Here is an 18,273-nt window from a genome sequence, read left to right on the forward strand (position 1 = left end):
CAGATTTAGTAATAGTTTGACAGTGTTGAGGGAACATTTTCAAAATAAGGATATTTTTGCTCTGACAAGGTAGGAAAGTTTTTGGCCTCCAAACTCTTAACCTCTCCCTAGCCCACAAAAGGGCCTCTGTGGCTCAGGCTGCTAATGCAGTCTGTTATTAACAGCAGCTGCCTGCAATTACTGCAGGTTCTAGTCCCACCAGGCCCAAGGTTGACTCAGCCTTCCATCCTTTATAAGGTAGGTAAAATGAGGACCCAGATTGTTGGGGGCAATAAGTTGACTTTGTATATAAATATACAAATAGAATGAAGACTATTGCTAACATAGTGTAAGCCGCCCTGAGTCTTCGGAGAAGGGCGGGATATAAATGCAAATTAAAAAAAAAAAACAACAACTGGATATCACTATTTGTACTCAAAAGTTGTCTAGTCTATGCTTGCTATTGCTAAAGATGGTTGGGGAAAGCTGCTGATATAGATGGCTACATCTGGCCCTGAAAGCAATGTGTAGGACCCAGTTGCAGAAAGTGAAATTATTGCTTCCGTGGGAAATAATTTCAGGAACTATATCCCAAAGATGCTTTTGAAAGGCAACTGGGATTTCTTTGTTTTTCTCCTTGAAAACATTTCACTTCTCATCCAAGAAGCTTCTTCAGTTTTAACTGAATGGATGGTTGAGAAGTGAAATGTTTTCAAGGAGAAAACAAGAAAGTCTAGTTCCCTTTGAAAAGCATTTTTGGGACAACCATGACCTGGATGACTGGGACTCTCCATAAACGTACAGTAACCATACTTAATTTTTCTTTTCCCATATCTTCATTGTGTGATCCCTTGCATATTGTCTAAAGATCAAATGCATTCCTAGCTATAGTATAAACATATCAAAATACATCCCTTGTATAATTCAGGATCCAATTTGGTGGAAGGTTCCATATTATTACACAGCATCTACTGAAGTAGCCCATTTTCTGAGTTGGCACAATCCATGCTGTGTCCAAACAATCTCAGTTTACAAAAGATGCCGAGCCAAAAAGACCTAACAAATATTAAACCAACTAAGCAAGCATGTTCTATATTTGCAGCCATGAGATTTTGACTGACCAAGCCAACAGAAGGTAGCTGCTTTCAGCAGAGAAAGAAGTTAGTGTGTGCACTGAGCCTGTGATTTCTAGAGAGTTTTACTTTCTTCCCTTTTTTTCCTGGCAATTTATCTTCAGACTGATTTCAAGGCATTATCCCTTGTCAGCATCTGGTATGAGGATGAACAGCTCTACGGAGGAAGAGCGGGTGAATCATTGTACATCTGAAACAGCTACCTTTTTAGCATATGCTGGGTTGACAGCCATAAACCTACGGAGATATGTAGGCTTGGATTTTGTTTCTTTCTTCATTCTTCATTTCCATAGTCTGCAAGATGTAATTAATTCATCTCCTGAATATCTATATATGATGAGAAGATCCCTTGAAAATATATTGAAAGAAAACCTCCACCAAACCCTGTCGCTTGTAGGGTTGAAAGAATATGATGAACGGTTGCAGGAACTGGGCACAGCTAGTCTAGTGAAGAGAAGGACCAGGGAGACAGGTTAGCAGTCTTCCAATATTTGAGGGGCTGCCACAGAGAGGAGGGGGTCAAGCTGTTTGGCAAAGCACCTGAATTGCAGACAAGGATGGAAACTGATCAAGCAGAGATTCAACCTGGAAATAAGGAGAAATTTTCTGATAGTGAGAACAATCAACCAATGGAACTGAAGTTGCCTTCAGAAGTGGGAGCTTCATCACTGGAAGCTTTCAAGAAGAGACTGGACTGCCATCTGTCAGAAGTGGTATAGGGTCTCCTACTTGGGCAGGGGGTTGGACTAGATGACCTTCCAACTCTGTTAATTTGTATTATTATAAAACAAAAGAAATCATGACATTTTCTACTGGATTGGGACAGCAGGGTCTTTAACTCTTACCTCTCATGTTATTTTTCCACCATAAAGTTGTTGATGATTATTTGCTCCACCAAAACAACAACCCCAAAATGCAGACTTGTACTTTTTTAAGGAAAGATGGGAAATGATGATAGCCAGCATCTTTATTCTCTAGCACTGATCACTAGCATTGATGATGGTTTGGGTAATGAAATGTCTACAAGAAAACAACCAAGCTCAGATAGCACCAAGGACCCCTCATTTCAACCCTGAGCTACAAATACTCTCCTCTTTTTTGGTAAATTATTCTCCTTTTCCTTACACCAAATACAGTGAATTACCCTGACAATTGTCAAGGCAACGAGTCAAGGAAAGGCAATGATGAATGTCAAGTAAGATGTAAAGATGAAAGGACAAGAAACACCAAAAACAGTATGTCCTGTGACTTACAAAATTTCACATTGGGGGAGGCACTTTGGATTTGATTTTTGTCTCTGGTCAGTGGTTGAGAGATCTGGACTTGAAGGAAATAGTCATTGAACCTTTGTCATGGTCAGATCACTCTCTCCTTCGCCTGGACTTTCTGACCGCCATTCAACACCGCAGGGAGACGGAGCCGATACGTTGGTTCCGTCCCAGGCGCCTGATGGACCCGGAGAGGTTCCGGACGGAGCTTGGGCCACTTCCTGAGAGTCTGGCTCACGGCACGGCTGAGGAACTTGTTGCGGCCTGGGAACAGGCCGCGGTGGGGGCCCTAGACCGTGTCGTGCCTTTGCGGCCTCTGACCCGGCGCAGGTCCCAACCGGCTCCTTGGTTCTCCGAGGAGCTGAGAGGGATGAAGCGCCGGAGAAGACGCCTAGAGAGTTCCTGGAGGTCTAGCCGTTCGGAGGCTGATCGGACACTAGTGAAGTCCTATAATAGGGCTTACCTAGTGGCATTGAGGGAAGCGAGGCGTAGCTACGCCTCCTCCCTCATTGCATCGGCAGATAACCGCCCAGCCGCCCTGTTTCGGGTGACTCGTTCCCTCCTTCATCAGGGGGAGCGGGATGACCCGTTGCAGGGACGTGCTGAGGAGTTTAACGGTTATCTATACGATAAAATCGTTCAGCTTCGGGACGGTCTGGACCAGAATTGCGGTGACTCAGATGAGGCGTCTGAGGGTGGTCTTGGTGACATTTTGTGGGATGAGTTTGACCCTGTGGCTCCCGAGGACATGGACAGGTTGTTGGGTAGGCTGAATGCTACCACGTGTTTACTGGACCCGTGCCCCTCCTGGTTGGTACTGGCCACTCAGGAGGTGACACGAGGCTGGCTCCAGGCAATTACGAGCGCTTCCTTGGTGGAGGGAGTCTTCCCAGCCGCCTTGAAAGAGGCGGTGGTGAGACCCCTCCTCAAGAAGCCTTCCCTGGACCCGGCTGTTTTAGGTAATTATCGTCCGGTCTCCAACCTTCGCTTCGCGGCGAAGGTTGTAGAGAGTATGGTGGCATATCAGTTTCCCTTGCACCTGGAGGAAACTGTCTATCTAGACCCGTTCCAGTCCGGTTTCCGGCCCGGTTACAGCACTGAGACGGCTTTGGTCGCGTTGGTGGATGATCTCTGGAGGGCCAGGGATAGGGGTTGTTCCTCTGCCCTGGTCCTATTAGACCTCTCAGCGGCTTTCGATACCATCGACCATGGTATCCTGCTGCGCCGGTTGGGGGGATTGGGAGTGGGAGGCACCGTTTATCGGTGGTTCTCCTCCTATCTCTCCGATCGGTCGCAGACGGTGTTGACAGGGGGGCAGAGGTCGGCTCCGAGGCGCCTCACTTGTGGGGTGCCGCAGGGGTCGATCCTCTCGCCCCTTCTGTTCAACATCTATATGAAGCCGCTGGGTGAGATCATCAGTGGCTTCGGTGTGAGGTACCAGCTGTACGCTGATGACACCCAGCTGTACTTTTCCACACCGGGCCACCCCAACGAAGCTATCGAAGTGCTGTCCCGGTGTTTGGAGGCCGTACGGGTCTGGATGGGGAGAAACAGGCTCAAGCTCAACCCCTCCAAGACAGAGTGGCTGTGGATGCCGGCATCCCGGTACAGTCAGCTGAATCCACGGCTGACTGTCGGGGGCGAGTCACTGGCCCCGATGGAGAGGGTGCGCAACTTGGGCATCCTCCTGGATGAACGGCTGTCTTTTGAAGATCATTTGACGGCCGTCTCCAGGAGAGCTTTTTACCAGGTTCGCCTGGTGCGCCAGTTGCGCCCCTTTCTAGACCGGGATGCCCTGTGCACGGTCACTCACGCCTCGTGACGCCTCGCCTGGATTATTGCAATGCTCTCTACATGGGGCTCCCTTGAAGGGCATCCGGAGACTGCAGTTAGTTCAGAATGCGGCTGCGCGGGTTATAGAGGAGCCTCGTGGCTCCGAGGACATGGACAGGTTGTTGGGTAGGCTGAATGCTACCACGTGTTTATTGGACCCGTGCCCTCCTGGTTGGTACTGGCCACTCAGGAGGTGACACGAGGCTGGCTCCAGGCAATTACGAGCGCTTCCTTGGTGGAGGGAGTCTTCCCGGCCGCCTTGAAAGAGGCGGTGGTGAGACCCTCCTCAAGAAGCCTTCCTGACCCGCTGTTTTAGGTAATTATCGTCCGGTCTCCAACCCGCTCATGCGAAGGTTGTAGAGAGTATGGTGGCATATCAGTTTCCCTTGCACCTGGAGGAAACTGTCTATCTAGACCTGCTCCAGTCCGGTTTCCGCCCGGTTACAGCACTGAGACGGCTTTGGTCGCGTTGGTGGATGATCTCTGGAGGCCAGGGATAGGGGATGTTCCTCTGCCCTGGTCCTATTAGACCTCTCAGCGGCTTTTGATACCATCGACCATGGTATCCTGCTGCGCCGGTTGGGGGGATTGGGAGTGGGAGGCACCGTTTATCGGTGGTTCTCCTCCTATCTCTCCGATCGGTCGCAGACGGTGTTGACAGGGGGGCAGAGGTCGGCTCCGGGGCGCCTCACTTGTGGGGTGCCGCAGGGGGCGATCCTCTCGCCCCTTCTGTTCAACATCTATATGAAGCCGCTGGGTGAGATCATCAGTGGCTTCGGTGTGAGGTACCAGCTGTACGCTGATGACACCCAGCTGTACTTTTCCACACCGGGCCACCCCAACGAAGCTATCGAAGTGCTGTCCCGGTGTTTGGAGGCCGTACGGGTCTGGATGGGGAGAAACAGGCTCAAGCTCAATCCCTCCAAGACAGAGTGGCTGTGGATGCCGGCATCCCGGTACAGTCAGCTGAGTCCACGGCTGACTGTCGGGGGCGAGTCACTGGCCCCGATGGAGAGGGTGCGCAACTTGGGCATCCTCCTGGATGAACGGCTGTCTTTTGAAGATCATTTGACGGCCGTCTCCAGGAGAGCTTTTTACCAGGCTCGCCTGGTGCGCCAGTTGCGCCCCTTTCTAGACCGGGATGCCCTGTGCACGGTCACTCACGCCCTCGTGACGTCTCGCCTGGATTATTGCAATGCTCTCTACATGGGGCTCCCTTGAAGGGCATCCGGAGACTGCAGTTAGTTCAGAATGCGGCTGCGCGGGTTATAGAGGAGCCCTCGTGGCTCCCGTGATGACACCTATCCTGCGCAGACTGCACTGGCTACCTGTGGCCTTCCGGTGCGCTTCAAGGTTCTGGTAACCACCTTTAAAGCGCCCATGGCATAGGGCCGGGTTACTTACGGGACCGCCTACTGCTACCGGATACCTCTCACCGCCCGCACGCCTCACAGAGAGGGACTCCTCAGGGTGCCGCCAGCTAGACAGTGTCGCCTGGCGACGCCCAGGAAGGGCCTTCTCTGTGGGGCTCCCACCTCTGGAACGAACTCCCCAGGACTCCGCCAACTTCCAGACCTCCGAACCTTCCGTCGCGAGCTTAAAACACACCTATTTATCTGCGCGGGACTGGACTAGTTTTTAAATTTCTTAAATTTTAAATTTTTTAAATTTTATAGGGGTTTTAATTGGTTTTAATATTTATATTATTTTTAATAATTAGGCTTTCTGAATATGTTTCTTAATGGTTTTCTTAATTTGTATATATATGTTTTTTATCTGCCTGTGAACCGCCCTGAGTCCTTCGGGAGATAGGGCGGTATATAAATTTGAATAATAAATAAATAAATAAATAAATAAATGCGAGTCTCTGTCTTCTTCCTTTCTGTAGATTTAGCATCTGTTCATATTATTTATGCTCAAGCTCTTGCTGTAGACACTTCTGAAATCAAAAGGTGAACAAAATAAAGCTTCCTTCATTACTTTGTTATGGGATACTTTTTTTAGCCTGCCATTTACTCTTCGGAGTGACATTGATCACCTTGACATTAGCTTGTAAATAGCCTCTGTCTTTCTTACTAGTAGTAACTTGAACCAGCCACTTGGCTTCAGGCTAGCAGGGGGGTCTATGCTTATCCCCACTACAGTGCAAGGATTTCTCTCTAGCTCTTGCATATGGGTTTTAAAAAATCTGACTTCTAAGTGTGAATGAAAACCCAGAGGACTTCCAGTCTTAAAAATAGCAACAACAAAACGGGTTGGCACGGTTCAATTCAGAAATGTTATTCTTGCATCTTGGGTGGCATTCCTACCCTTTGCAGTGGAATAATAAGCCTTTAACTCCTTGAGGGCTCTAATTATTTAACATTAGGCTGGAAATATGGAGCATTTCAAGGCTTGCTCGTGCAAGCAACTTCCTGTAGAATCTTTTCTATAAACACAAATCATTTGACTTTCACGTAGATTTTTGATATAAAATTAAATGAGATGGAGCAGATTTGAAAGGAGATTGAGAGTTATTCAAAAACTGGCAATGGAGGAAGCAGAAATGTAAAAATCTAAATCGTTTTGCTTAATACAGTCAACTTTTCCTAAAGATAAGAGTCTGAAAGGCAACCCATAGGAAGGAACCCATCCATTGGAAGTGTGTGTGAGAGAGAGAGAGTAGCTTTTAAATATAATTTTAATTCATAATGATTTTATAAGGTTATATTTAAAAGATGTCTTTTGTGTTTCTATTTTGTTTAGTTTAGGGGCTAGTTTAAGCACTGAGAAAGCAGCACAGCATTGCTGTTGGAGCAGAGTTCAAAGGCAGGCTTAGAAGTGGTGATTCCAGTGCCTAAGAACACCTGACCGTCTTTCTTCCTGCAGACAATTCAGCCTGGCTAATTCTGCATGTCATTCTAATGGCTCCTACAGAGACACCTAGTGGGGTTAAGTAGAGTGCCATATTCTACTAGAACTGTGCACGCTTTACACGGATTAACAATGCCTCTGTGTGGGTCTGAGGATGGGTGAATTTGGAGCAGGATTTATTCCATTTTTCAAGCCTTTGGACTTTGAAGCAATATATAGTCAAGACTACAAGTAGGCATCTGTCTGTCTAGCTATCTAACTAGCAAGCTAGCTATCTAGTTATTCCAAAATGATATTTCTATCGAAAATAGGGTGATTGGTAACAGATAATCAACAGGCAAATACAGTTTTAAACTTAGAACTTTATATGTTTATTAATGAAATAGGGTATAATGCTAAAAGGTGATAACCCATTTCCAAAGCATGCTTGCTATCTCCTGTATTCTGCTGTAATTCTTCAAAATGGAACCTTCCTTTACTCCATTTTGTGCAAATAATGATTAGTGTCTAAAACCCCAACAGACGCTGCTAACACATGTGTGCTCGACTCATACTAACTCAGTTCTGGCTTACATTAAATGTGATCTGCTATCAATTTATGAATTGTACAAAATCAAATTTCACCCTACTCGAGCTTGTACTAATCATGACCTATCTGATAAAAAAAAATGGTCACAATACATCAAAAGTTAAATGATGATTGTGAGCAGTAAGCTCTGTGAATATATATTTGGGCTGGAAAAAAACATGCTTTTATTCCTTCCCTGAAGATTAGAAAGTCATGGAGGACCTTTTACCTGTTCTCTTCTCTGGGTTCCCCTCCTGAAATATTCTGCAGAAAAGAACACAACCATATCAGAAAAATCTCCACAGGGGACATTAGGAAGTATCTTTGTTTACAAGAAAAGTAATGCAAGTTCTAGTTATCCTTCCAACTTCCTCTAACTTTCTAATTTTTCTAATGTGCTTCACTACAGTTGTCAGCGTGGATAAGAAAAGTTGTAAACCAATGCAAGTACCTTCTAACTGGGTGTTTCCACAGTGATATTTATATGCTCAGTAGATGCATGGGAGAGTATTTACATGCACTCTGAATGAAAACATACTTTCCATCTTTCTCTTACTTTGGATATTATATGAAAAACGTCAGCTAGATTACTGGTTTACGATATTTGTTGCATAACTCGTTAGTTTTAAATTGCTTGACCAATTGCCAAAGTACCCGAGTTAAATTAATATCCATCGAGTGTTCGTCTAATGCATGGGTGTCAAACTCGCGGGGTCACATTGCCATCACGTGACATTTTGCAACCTTTTCTCCCCTTCACGGAGCTGGGGTGGGCGTGGCCTGCACATGATGCATCCAGCCTGTGGCCTGCCAGTTTGACACCCCTGATTAATGAATCCTTTTTTTAAAAAAATCTATCCTTGTCTATGGAAGATATATGAATGGACAACAGAGTGCTAGTCCTTTCTAGTAAGACAGTAGTTGAACGCTGTTGCTGTTAATTTAAAATATGACTCACTTTTCATTTTGTTAAAAAGCTTGTAATGTTTGAGTATAAGCAAAATTGCAGTGATGTAATTCAGTAAATCAATCAGTAGTAAACAATTAAAATTAGCCGGGGGAATTCTGGCAGCTGCAATCCCAACATAGTTGGAGCTCAACCATTTATGCAAAGCTGAAGAAATTATTTAATTGCTGCCTTTTCTAAGTGAGGTGGTCACTTTACACAGCTGTCTCCAATGGAGACCTCCTTCTTCTGAGTTTCAGGCATTAGATCAGACATGTTTCTCAACATCGGCAACTTTTAAGATGTATGGACTTTGGGGAAGGTTAAGAAATATCACATTGGATAAACATGGTGTTATTTTCTTAATTTTTTAAAATTCACTTCTCACTGAACATTGAGCACATAAACAAATAAAAAAGTGTGATCAGTATAATAGCCATAAAGAAAGAGGACTGTCCATTCAAAAGTACATGAAAATATGTAATTCATTCAAAGCATCATGAATTTAAGTGTGATCCTAATCATGCACTTACTAAGTGTGTGATGCAGATTCTATTAGAGAATATATAAATCAGCGGTTCTCAACATGTGAGTCGCAACCCTGTTGGGGGTCGAATGCGATTTGCCAGGGGTCGCCTAAGACCATGGGAAATATGGGAAGTATACTTGCGAGTCGAAGAATCGCAAATTCGGCTTCAGGCGCGATGAATTAAAAAAGAGAGAAATCTTTGCTCTGATGTCTCCCTCTCAAGCCAACTGCAATCACTCCCAATCGCTAGCCTAATCTGGCTTCAGGCACGATAAACTTAATAGGGGAGGAGTCTCCGCTTTAATACCTCCGTTCTCAAGGCAATTGCAAGCAGTTCAGATCGCTAGCCAATACGGCTTCAGGTGCGATAAATTCAAAAAAACAGTTTGCCGCTTTTCTCCCCCTTCTGCGGCTGCTGAGGCGTGCTGAGATCGCTGCCTAAAAAAATAATAATTTTAGGGTTGGGGTCGCCATATCGTGGGGAATTGTATTAAAGGGGTCGCAGCACTATAAAGGTTGAGAACCACTGATATAAATGAAGGAGCCCAGTTAGGTAATTATCCTCTTTCATCACAGTCTTGATCTCAGTTAAGGACTAGGCATTCATGATTTGCATTGAAAGAAAAATCGGTATTCCCCTTGGCATGGTGCCCATATCTGTGCATGCATTCATGACAGTTTTGTGTGGGATATGAGTCAAGCATGTATGTCTTTATTATAGATCGTTCTAAGTCATATAAACTGGAATTTCAGACATATTGAGAACACTGTGCTCTTTTGTGTAAGTGCACTATATTTGACCATTAATCTTGGTATAAATACTAGAATCTTCATTGGTGCTCCTACAGCTGAAATATTTATTATTCTATTTGCTCAGCAAATTTTCATGTGTTCCCCTTATTTCTTTGCTACTGTTGTTGCCATATATGACCATGTGTATTTTACCAAAAACAGGGGTACGTTGTTCACTTTGAAAAAGGGGAAGAATTCATTATTTATTATTTATAAAATTTATTGGCTGCCCATCTTACCTTAGGCCTAGGGTAACTCTGGGAGGCTTGCAGCCATAAAAATATGTTTATACATATACAGAAAAACATAAATAATTAAAACCAAACATTAAAACCTGAGGACACATGGGGAGGGTGGGGGCAAGCAATAATTGGCAATTGATTTGCTTTGTGATCAGTTTGATTATTTCTTGCTTATACTTTGATGGTTTGCTTAATGGCTTGCTGGCTTGTAAAAGCTTGGTAGAGCAGTCCCCAGAGAAAGGCAAGGGGGGGAGCTGGACTAATGAAAGCACTTTTGTAATCTGTGTGTTGCTGTTTTTGTACTTGCATTGTGATATCATATATCCACTTGCAGAGGCAGAACTTGTATGCTGTGATTCTGTAGACTCTGCTGCTTTAATGTTTTTCTATTCATAACTTGCCTGGCACCAAGAACCATGGAAAGATACATGCTCGGCATGTTCTCTTATCCCCGCAATGGGGTAAGAGAACAATCAAAAGTGTTCAATATCATCAAGAGAATAAAAGAATTGAAATGGAAAAGGGCTGGTCACATAGCAAGAAGAACTGATGGCAGGTGGACCAAGGCAGTCATAGAATAGATCCCACTTGATAAAAAGCATCCATGAAAGAGACCTAAAACAAGATGGATTCATTGATCAGCAAGTATTGCGGACCCAGTTGGCAAAAGAAAGCTCAGGACTGTATTGGTTGGAAACATACGGAAGAGGCCTTCATCTTGCAGTGGATAGGCCCTTGATGGCGAACCAGATATGGCACGCAGAGTCATATATGTAGGCACACGAGCCTTGCCTTAGCTCAGCTCCAGTGCGCATGTGCACATCGGGTAGCTGATTTTTGGCCTTCCGGGCCCACCAGAAGTTGGGAAACGGGCTGTTTCCGGCCTCCTGGGGGGGGAGGCTGTTTTCACCCTCCCAGGCTCCTAGAAAGCCTCTGGAGCCTGGGAAAAGTAAAAACTGGACCTTCCAGTTCCACCGGAAGTTGGGGAACAGGCCGTTTCCGGCCTCCGGAGGGCCTCTGGGCAGGCTGGGGAAGGCCGTTTTTGCCCTCCCCAGGCTCCAAGAAAGCTTCCGGAGCCTGGGGAGGGAGAAAAATGGGCCCACTGGACCCACCATGCCATCACATGTCAAAGGAGGGGGGAGCGCAGGGGGAGCACATGCATGCACAGAGGGCGGGGCACATTAAATTATGGGTGTGGGCACACGTGCATGCGACCCCCCGTGCTCCCCTCACTTTTGGCATGCAACGGCAAAAAGGTTAGCCACCACTGGGATAGGCAATGGCTAAAATGATTATTATGATGGCTTTGCTAGGAATCGCAGCATATAACAATCACATTCTTGTAATCAGGGGTGAAATGCTCCCAGTTCGGACCGGATCGTGCAATCCGGTAGCGATTGGGGCAGGTAGTTCGGAGAACCAGTAGCAAAAATCCCTGCCCCCTCTCCCAATGCCCACGCCTCGCTGTTCCTCTTCTCTGTCCCTGAAGCTCTCGGTGGTGATATAGCTGCAAATGGCCTTAAATGACTTCCGCGGCACTTCAAAGGGCCGCACTACAGCTGATCAGTGCTGTAGGCAGCTAGTAGACCACTGCCTCTATTTTTAAAGAAGGTAGACCGGTGCCTGCCAAAAAAAGGCACTTGGTAGAACGGGGCCTCTCAATAAAAGGCACTTGATAGACCGGGGCCTCTCAGTAAAAGGCAATTGGTAGACTGGGGCTTCTCAGTAAAAGGCAATTGGTAGACCGGGGCCTCTATTTTTAAAGAAGGTAAACCGGTGCCTCCCAAGTTTTGTATACTTTATTATTTTTATTATTTATTATTATTGACCATGCCCATTCAGTCACCTGACCACCAAGCACACCCACTTATTAAGCCACGCCCACAGAACCAGTAGGGAAAATTTTTAGATTTCACCCCTGCTTGTAATGGTACGTGGAAAAGGTATAATTACTTGGGTGTAATTATTACAGTTTAGCAGTTTGATTCAATGGCATCCATTGCAGGCCATAATGATTGAGATATGACAACATGCACACAATAAATCATAAGGCAAATCCCAACTCCATGTACTTCCATCCTGATGCAAGTACGGATTGAAGTTGATTTGTGCCATGCTGCATGTTGCGTCACTCATTCTTCTCATCCCCTCCATCTTGGTGGATGCCCATGAATTGATATAAACTGCTTTGCTGATACAGACTATACATACATACATACATACATACATGTATGCACATACATACACACACAAACACACATATATTAAAGTTATCTGTAAATAAACATCCTTTGCTTTGAAATATTGAAACCAAGAGCACACTGCAGGATCTCCTTAAGACAGAGTGTGCTAATGTCCAATATTAATACTTGTTAAAGAGTAACACATATTTACTGTTGCAGTAAAGTGGGTCTCTACTTATCCAAGTTGAATAAAGCAACTGATTGGTCTTTTTCTGTTCTTCTCAGTTATAGGTATCCACAACCATACACAGATATGGCCAGAACTGGGAATTGAAATGAAGATCAGTGATTTGTTCCCTCAAACCATTATTTCATATCACAGAATCACCAGGAATGCATCCAGTCAGAAGTCATATATCAGAATATGTCTGATATCAATTGCTTTTCTTTGGAATCTGGAACAGTCATTTTCCTTGGGATATCATATGGAACATAATTGTCCAGCTGACAGGCTGGGATTCAGTTGTTTAATAGGCAAGCAGAGCAGGAAGCGATAATAGCCAAGTTGGCCTTGCAGTTATTCCCATGAACCACTGGACAGGGGAAAGATGAAAACCTAGTGCCATCTAGTGCTCAGTGAGGGCAAAGCAAATGCAAATCAGTCCAAATTGTCAGGATGACAAATTTTATCTTAATAAAAAAAGAAACATAATAATACTGGAGGCTTCAACCATTTCTTGTGAAAAATATGTGAAATAATTAAAAGCAAAAGCAGCTGTCCTGCCCAGGATGTAAACCAAAATACAACCCAAATCGATACTGGTATTTATGTCATGTTTGCATCAGTTCACAGAATGAGGTGGAACATGGGCATAATCTACATATATGCAAATTGCATCTTATCAGGGACAGATTCAGAGACAGTGTTAAGGTAAAGCCTTCTTTGACTGCAGCTTGGCAATTTCATGAACTTGATTGTAAAGTCTTCTTGACAGCAGTACTGAAGTAGCTTCCGTGTGTGTGTGTGTGTGTGTGTGTGTGTGTGTGTGTGTGTGTGTTTTAAACTCCTATAGACTTAGGAGTTTCTGGCAAGCTCTCATCCCTGGTCAGCAAGGCAATATTTATAAAAAGCTGAGTATTATTTAGGAAATTGTAGTAAATAAAAAGAATCAATATAAACTGGTTATCAGGAGCTATGTGCTCAGAGATTACAAACTCAATATAGATGATAAGAATTTTTTCTTGCCCTGTATAGTGAGTCCTCTCTTCTCATTTGGTGGCCAAAGTATTTAAGCTTCAGCTATAGTATTTGTCCCTCTGAAGGACAATCAGGAATAATTTCCTTTAGGATTGACTAATGTGATCTACTTGCAGCACAAGGGACTCTCAAGGGTCTTCTCTAACACCACAATTCGAAAGCATCAGTTCTTGCACTCAGCCTTCTTTATGGTCTAATTCTCACAGCCATACATTACTTCTGGGAAAACCATAACTCTGACTATATGGACTTGTGTCAGCAAGGTGATTTCTCTGCTTTTTAATATGTTGTCTAGGTTTGTCATAGCTTCCCTCCAAAGGTGCAAGTATTTTTTAATTTCATGACTGCAGTTGCTGTCTGCAGTGATCTTGGAGACCAAGAAAATAAAAACTCACTGCCTCCATTTCCCCCACTTGTATTTGCCAGAAAGTGATAGGACCGGATGCCATGATCTTAGTTTTTTTTAATGTTGAGTTCAAGTCAAAGACTTGAACTGAACCTTCTCCTAATCAAATAGATTTTTGATTCCAGATTGTAGTTTTATCTACTGATTATATGTAAATATAGATATAGATTATCAACTAATGCTCTCCAAATATAAGACATATTTATATTGCATGGTTATACTTTCTGAGTATCATGGGAATTATAGTCCAGTGGCTCCAAGAAGGCAGCAATTAAGAATACATAGATACACTGTATAGGACAAGGGCAAGCATAGCAACCTGCATGGATATAAATATAATTTGGTCATTATAACATCAAAATAATCAAGATACATTAAAAATATCTCAAATCTTTCTGAGAGAGATTGGTGGTTCAGAAATGTGAAAAATAAATAAGAATATGTAAATAAATAAATACATTAATTCAATGAAAATTAAATGTGAAAAATCTATGCAGTATTTGATTTGTGATACATATTACTTCAGAGCTTTTAGTACACTAATTTACTATCTATAGTATTATATATTATATATAATATAGTAATAACCTTTAATATAATAGTATATGCAAATTTTAATAATAATTTAACAATTTTGCATATAGTCAAGTGTTGCGTACATAGTATTTGTATTGTTACTTTACAAACTTAAGTGCCAAATGTAGAATTAAGATACAGCAGCAGAACAACTGCTTAAAATTTGTTTGCTTCCTTCAGCAGTTTCTTGGTAACAAAAAGACCATGTGCATCTCACCTGCATGTAGCATTGGGAGGATTTAATTGCTCTCGGATCTTCACCATGGAAGCAATTCCCATTGGTTTGGGGCAAAAATTCATGCAGATGATGACACTTATTGATGGTTGATGACATAGAGATGTTTTCAAAAACATTGTACAATGGTTCTTTTATTGAATTAAAACATTTCTCAAGAAGTACCTGTGCAAAGACAAGATTGTGGTATCTGTGCAGGATTTCATAGCAACCACCTCTGAGAAGATCTTGTCCTGTGGGAGAAGGTTCGTGCTACATGAACTGTATCTAATTAAAGATAGTATGCCTGGAATATTTGTCTAAAAGAAAATAAAAAGAATGAACAAATCATATGAATCTGATAAGGGTCTAAAGTCTGGTATCCTTGCCTGCTACTGTAAATTAAAGAATTGAAAAAGCATAACAAAATCTATTCGCTTCTAATGAGCAAGATATTTACAGTTCCACCTTGGTAGCAATATGCAACAAAAGATATTTCTAGAATTAAATATATTTTTTATTTAGATATTTTAAAGAAAAAAAATCCTAATCTGTTATTACCATGTTGTAAGAAAATGATATAATATAAAAGTATAGTATTGTAATACAACAATCATATCTTACTGTAAGATAATCTATAACTTGGGGTGGGGTGGTCCTGGAGAAGACAAAAGAAACCAACTTTAATGGTTCTTGACAGATGGATTTATAGAAACCAGATCGTTTTTATCTTCCAGCCCAATCTCTCTTAGGTTATGTACAGTAGCTTGAAAGTTGCAAATGAGGAATTAAAAACAGCATCTGATAGGAAGAAGCTGAAGTTGTCCCTGCCTAGAATTGTCTTCCAAGGTGCTTTGGGCTCAGTACTTAGTTCATCCCTGAAACTGATGGATAGACTGGCATGCCTAGTCTTAGGAATAGTGATGAGCTCATTCAGCTTAATAACTATCTAACAACATTTATTATTCAGATTCTTGAAATTGTAGTAATTAGACTCCAAACCCTTCAGTGGAGATCAAAATCCAAATTTAGAAAACCTTTGGTCTCAGAATTACACAGTCAAGGTGACTTAGTTTTTTTTATCCCTTTATAATGCATAATTTCTACTTGGTAGGAAGAGGGTGAGGATTTTTTCAATTTTATTTTAGTAGACATGGAGCTGTATTTCACGAGTAGCCCTTTTTTTCCACTGAAACAATATTCCTGCAGGAATAACTGTGATCAAAGCCACAAGAAGTGAGGCTTAAAGGCAAAAAATAACTAAAGGCTCAGAGTCATGATTTTCTTCTCTTCCTGACACCTTATTTCCCCCACATCTTCTGGCACTCTTCTTTCTCTTACCCATTTTGCAACAAGTAGCAGTAAACATCTGCTGTATTGTATAACATACCAAGGGGGGGAAAAACTTGGGTAGAGTACCTAGTACCACATGAAGTACGGTACCTATAATCCTCCCCCCCATCAAAATTGCTGGAGAACAGTTGTTGCTCAATGTGCTGTACAACACAGTCTAAGTAAGTCTAAGCCAGGGGTTGGCAATCTTAAACACTCAAAGAGCCACAAAGCTGGAAGCCCCCCATTCAATTCTGGAGCTGACTGGAAGTCCAGTTCCCCCACCATAGAGTCTCCTCTTAGCGCAGTGTCATTCCCCCTCCTAACCGGAAGCTCCTCAAAATTGTGGTGCCGACTGACAGGGAGCCACAGCAGAGGGATGAAAGAGCCACATGCGGCTCCAGAGCTGCGGATTGTCGACCCTTGGTCTAAGCCATGGATTTCATTTAAACTCACCATGCCAGATGTTTTTAACCTAAAGCAATGTCTCTCAAACTTGGTAATTTTATGAAGTGTGGACATCATGGCTAGTTAGGGAATTTTGGGGGTTGAAATCTGCACATTTTAAAGTTGTCAAGTTTGAGAAACACTACTAGAAAGCATCTTCAACATTTTTATCTCCTCTTAATATGTAGCCACAAAAGTATGGTTTGTAACTATCTCAAGAGACCAGATTGGAGGTCTAGTTAACTGCATTATATAGAAAGGGTAATATAGTCCATATTGACTAATGAGTGAAATATATATGTTTGTATCTCAAATAATCTCAAGTAATACAACACACATATATAATTTGAGATGCCACAATTCCATGATATTAACTAACTGAAAATAAGAGATTTAAATTGCTGTTGCTGGAAACAATTCACTGTCTATTGCAACAGATAACTCTCTTGTGTTTTAAATCTTGATGTGGCTTTCATTTGCCTTGCCTTAGCAGATTTTATTATCTCCCTACACTCCATCTTGCCATTATGTTGTCATGTGTCATTGCATTGCAAATCTGAAAATCTGTAATTGCTTGCTGGGATGTAGAAGTAACTGGCCACAATCTTAGGAAATTTTATCTGTGAATTTTGAAGCAAAGAGGTTCTGCCTTAAGTTTTGATGTTAGGAAGTAGTCATCTGGAGAATGTAGCATCTAAGAAATTCCCGCAATAGAACAAGTAGAAGAAAGACTAAGAAGCACATATTTGTCTCATCCTGCTTTTTCATGCCCTTCACATTTCACTAATTTTTTCTTATTTATATTCAAATCTGATTTGCTATCCCAATTCTGAGTCTAGAAAGGCTAGAGGTAGTGTCAAAATATAATTAACATAGATTGTAGAATGAACTTGGATAATATCAAAGTAATGCTTTTTTTTAAATGGCACATTACTATAGACCATCTGGCAGGGTTTTTTTTTTAAAAAATCCAACATATGTTATATGTCATCAGATATAGCTTAACATTTTTAGTGCAATAATCCAGACTAAAGAGAAGAATGAGTAGGCTGCTCTGTCTTTTTGGCAATGTCATTATCACTCAGTTATATCAAACAAAAGTAGATCTATTTCATTTCTGGTTTCTGTCTGAAATGGCAAGACACAGAGGCATTAAAATACTCAATTGTAAATATGAGAACACACAGCCCTCACTTAGTGATCCCAATTGGGATTGGCAATTTGGCCATTAAGCAATGCAATCACTAAGTGAACCTGTGACTGTGCTTCTGATCTTACTTCAGCTTTCCTTTCCTTTGACCTGCAAAGGTTATAAATACGAGGATTGGTCGCAAAGTGACTTTTTATCACTGTCATAACAGTGAACAGTCGTTAAGCAAGGCAGTTGCTAAGACTAACTAAGCAAGTAAACATAAGAACCTAATATTATTTTTACGATATCCATTTTTCAAGTGCTTTTGATAGGTGAATGATCCCCTAATGAGTTAGTTCACCAGCTAGCTAAAGTTATTATTAGGTGGAATAAATAGTAGATCCAACTCTCTGCAGTGGCAGCTGCTGAGGCAGAAAACTCTTCAGGGAAGCTCCCCAGTCTTTCAATCTAATGGCTCTTCAGAGCAATACCATTGTGCCAACCCATAATATATTATTCTCAGGACGTCTTCTTGAGTGATGCATAAAGGGCATATGGTCAACAGTTAGAAAAGAATAAGTC

The 18,273-nt window shown here is 42.4% G+C and overlaps 1 protein-coding gene across 3 annotated transcripts in view; it reads left to right on the top strand.

Annotated features, from left to right (window-relative positions):
* LOC131200689 (uncharacterized) overlaps window positions 1-18,273 on the top strand; it is a 278,336-nt gene that overhangs the window by 66,099 nt on the left and 193,964 nt on the right. Inside the window, exons 4-5 of one of the 3 annotated variants that reach the window (XR_009155683.1) lie at window positions 6,964-7,143; window positions 12,612-15,001. The exons of 1 other annotated variant lie outside the window; for it this stretch is intronic. Coding sequence is in view for 1 of the 2 variants with exons in the window: in XM_058187834.1 (XP_058043817.1) it covers window positions 12,612-12,660 (49 nt within the window). In the remaining variant the exon portion in view is untranslated. Of the gene's footprint in view, window positions 1-6,963; window positions 7,144-12,611; window positions 15,002-18,273 lie in introns of those variants that run through there. One more of the 3 variants, XM_058187834.1, reaches the window with a different exon arrangement.

This window comes from Ahaetulla prasina, chromosome 6 (genome assembly GCF_028640845.1).
Source record: "Ahaetulla prasina isolate Xishuangbanna chromosome 6, ASM2864084v1, whole genome shotgun sequence".
In the NCBI taxonomy this organism is placed as follows: Eukaryota; Metazoa; Chordata; class Lepidosauria; order Squamata; family Colubridae; genus Ahaetulla; species Ahaetulla prasina.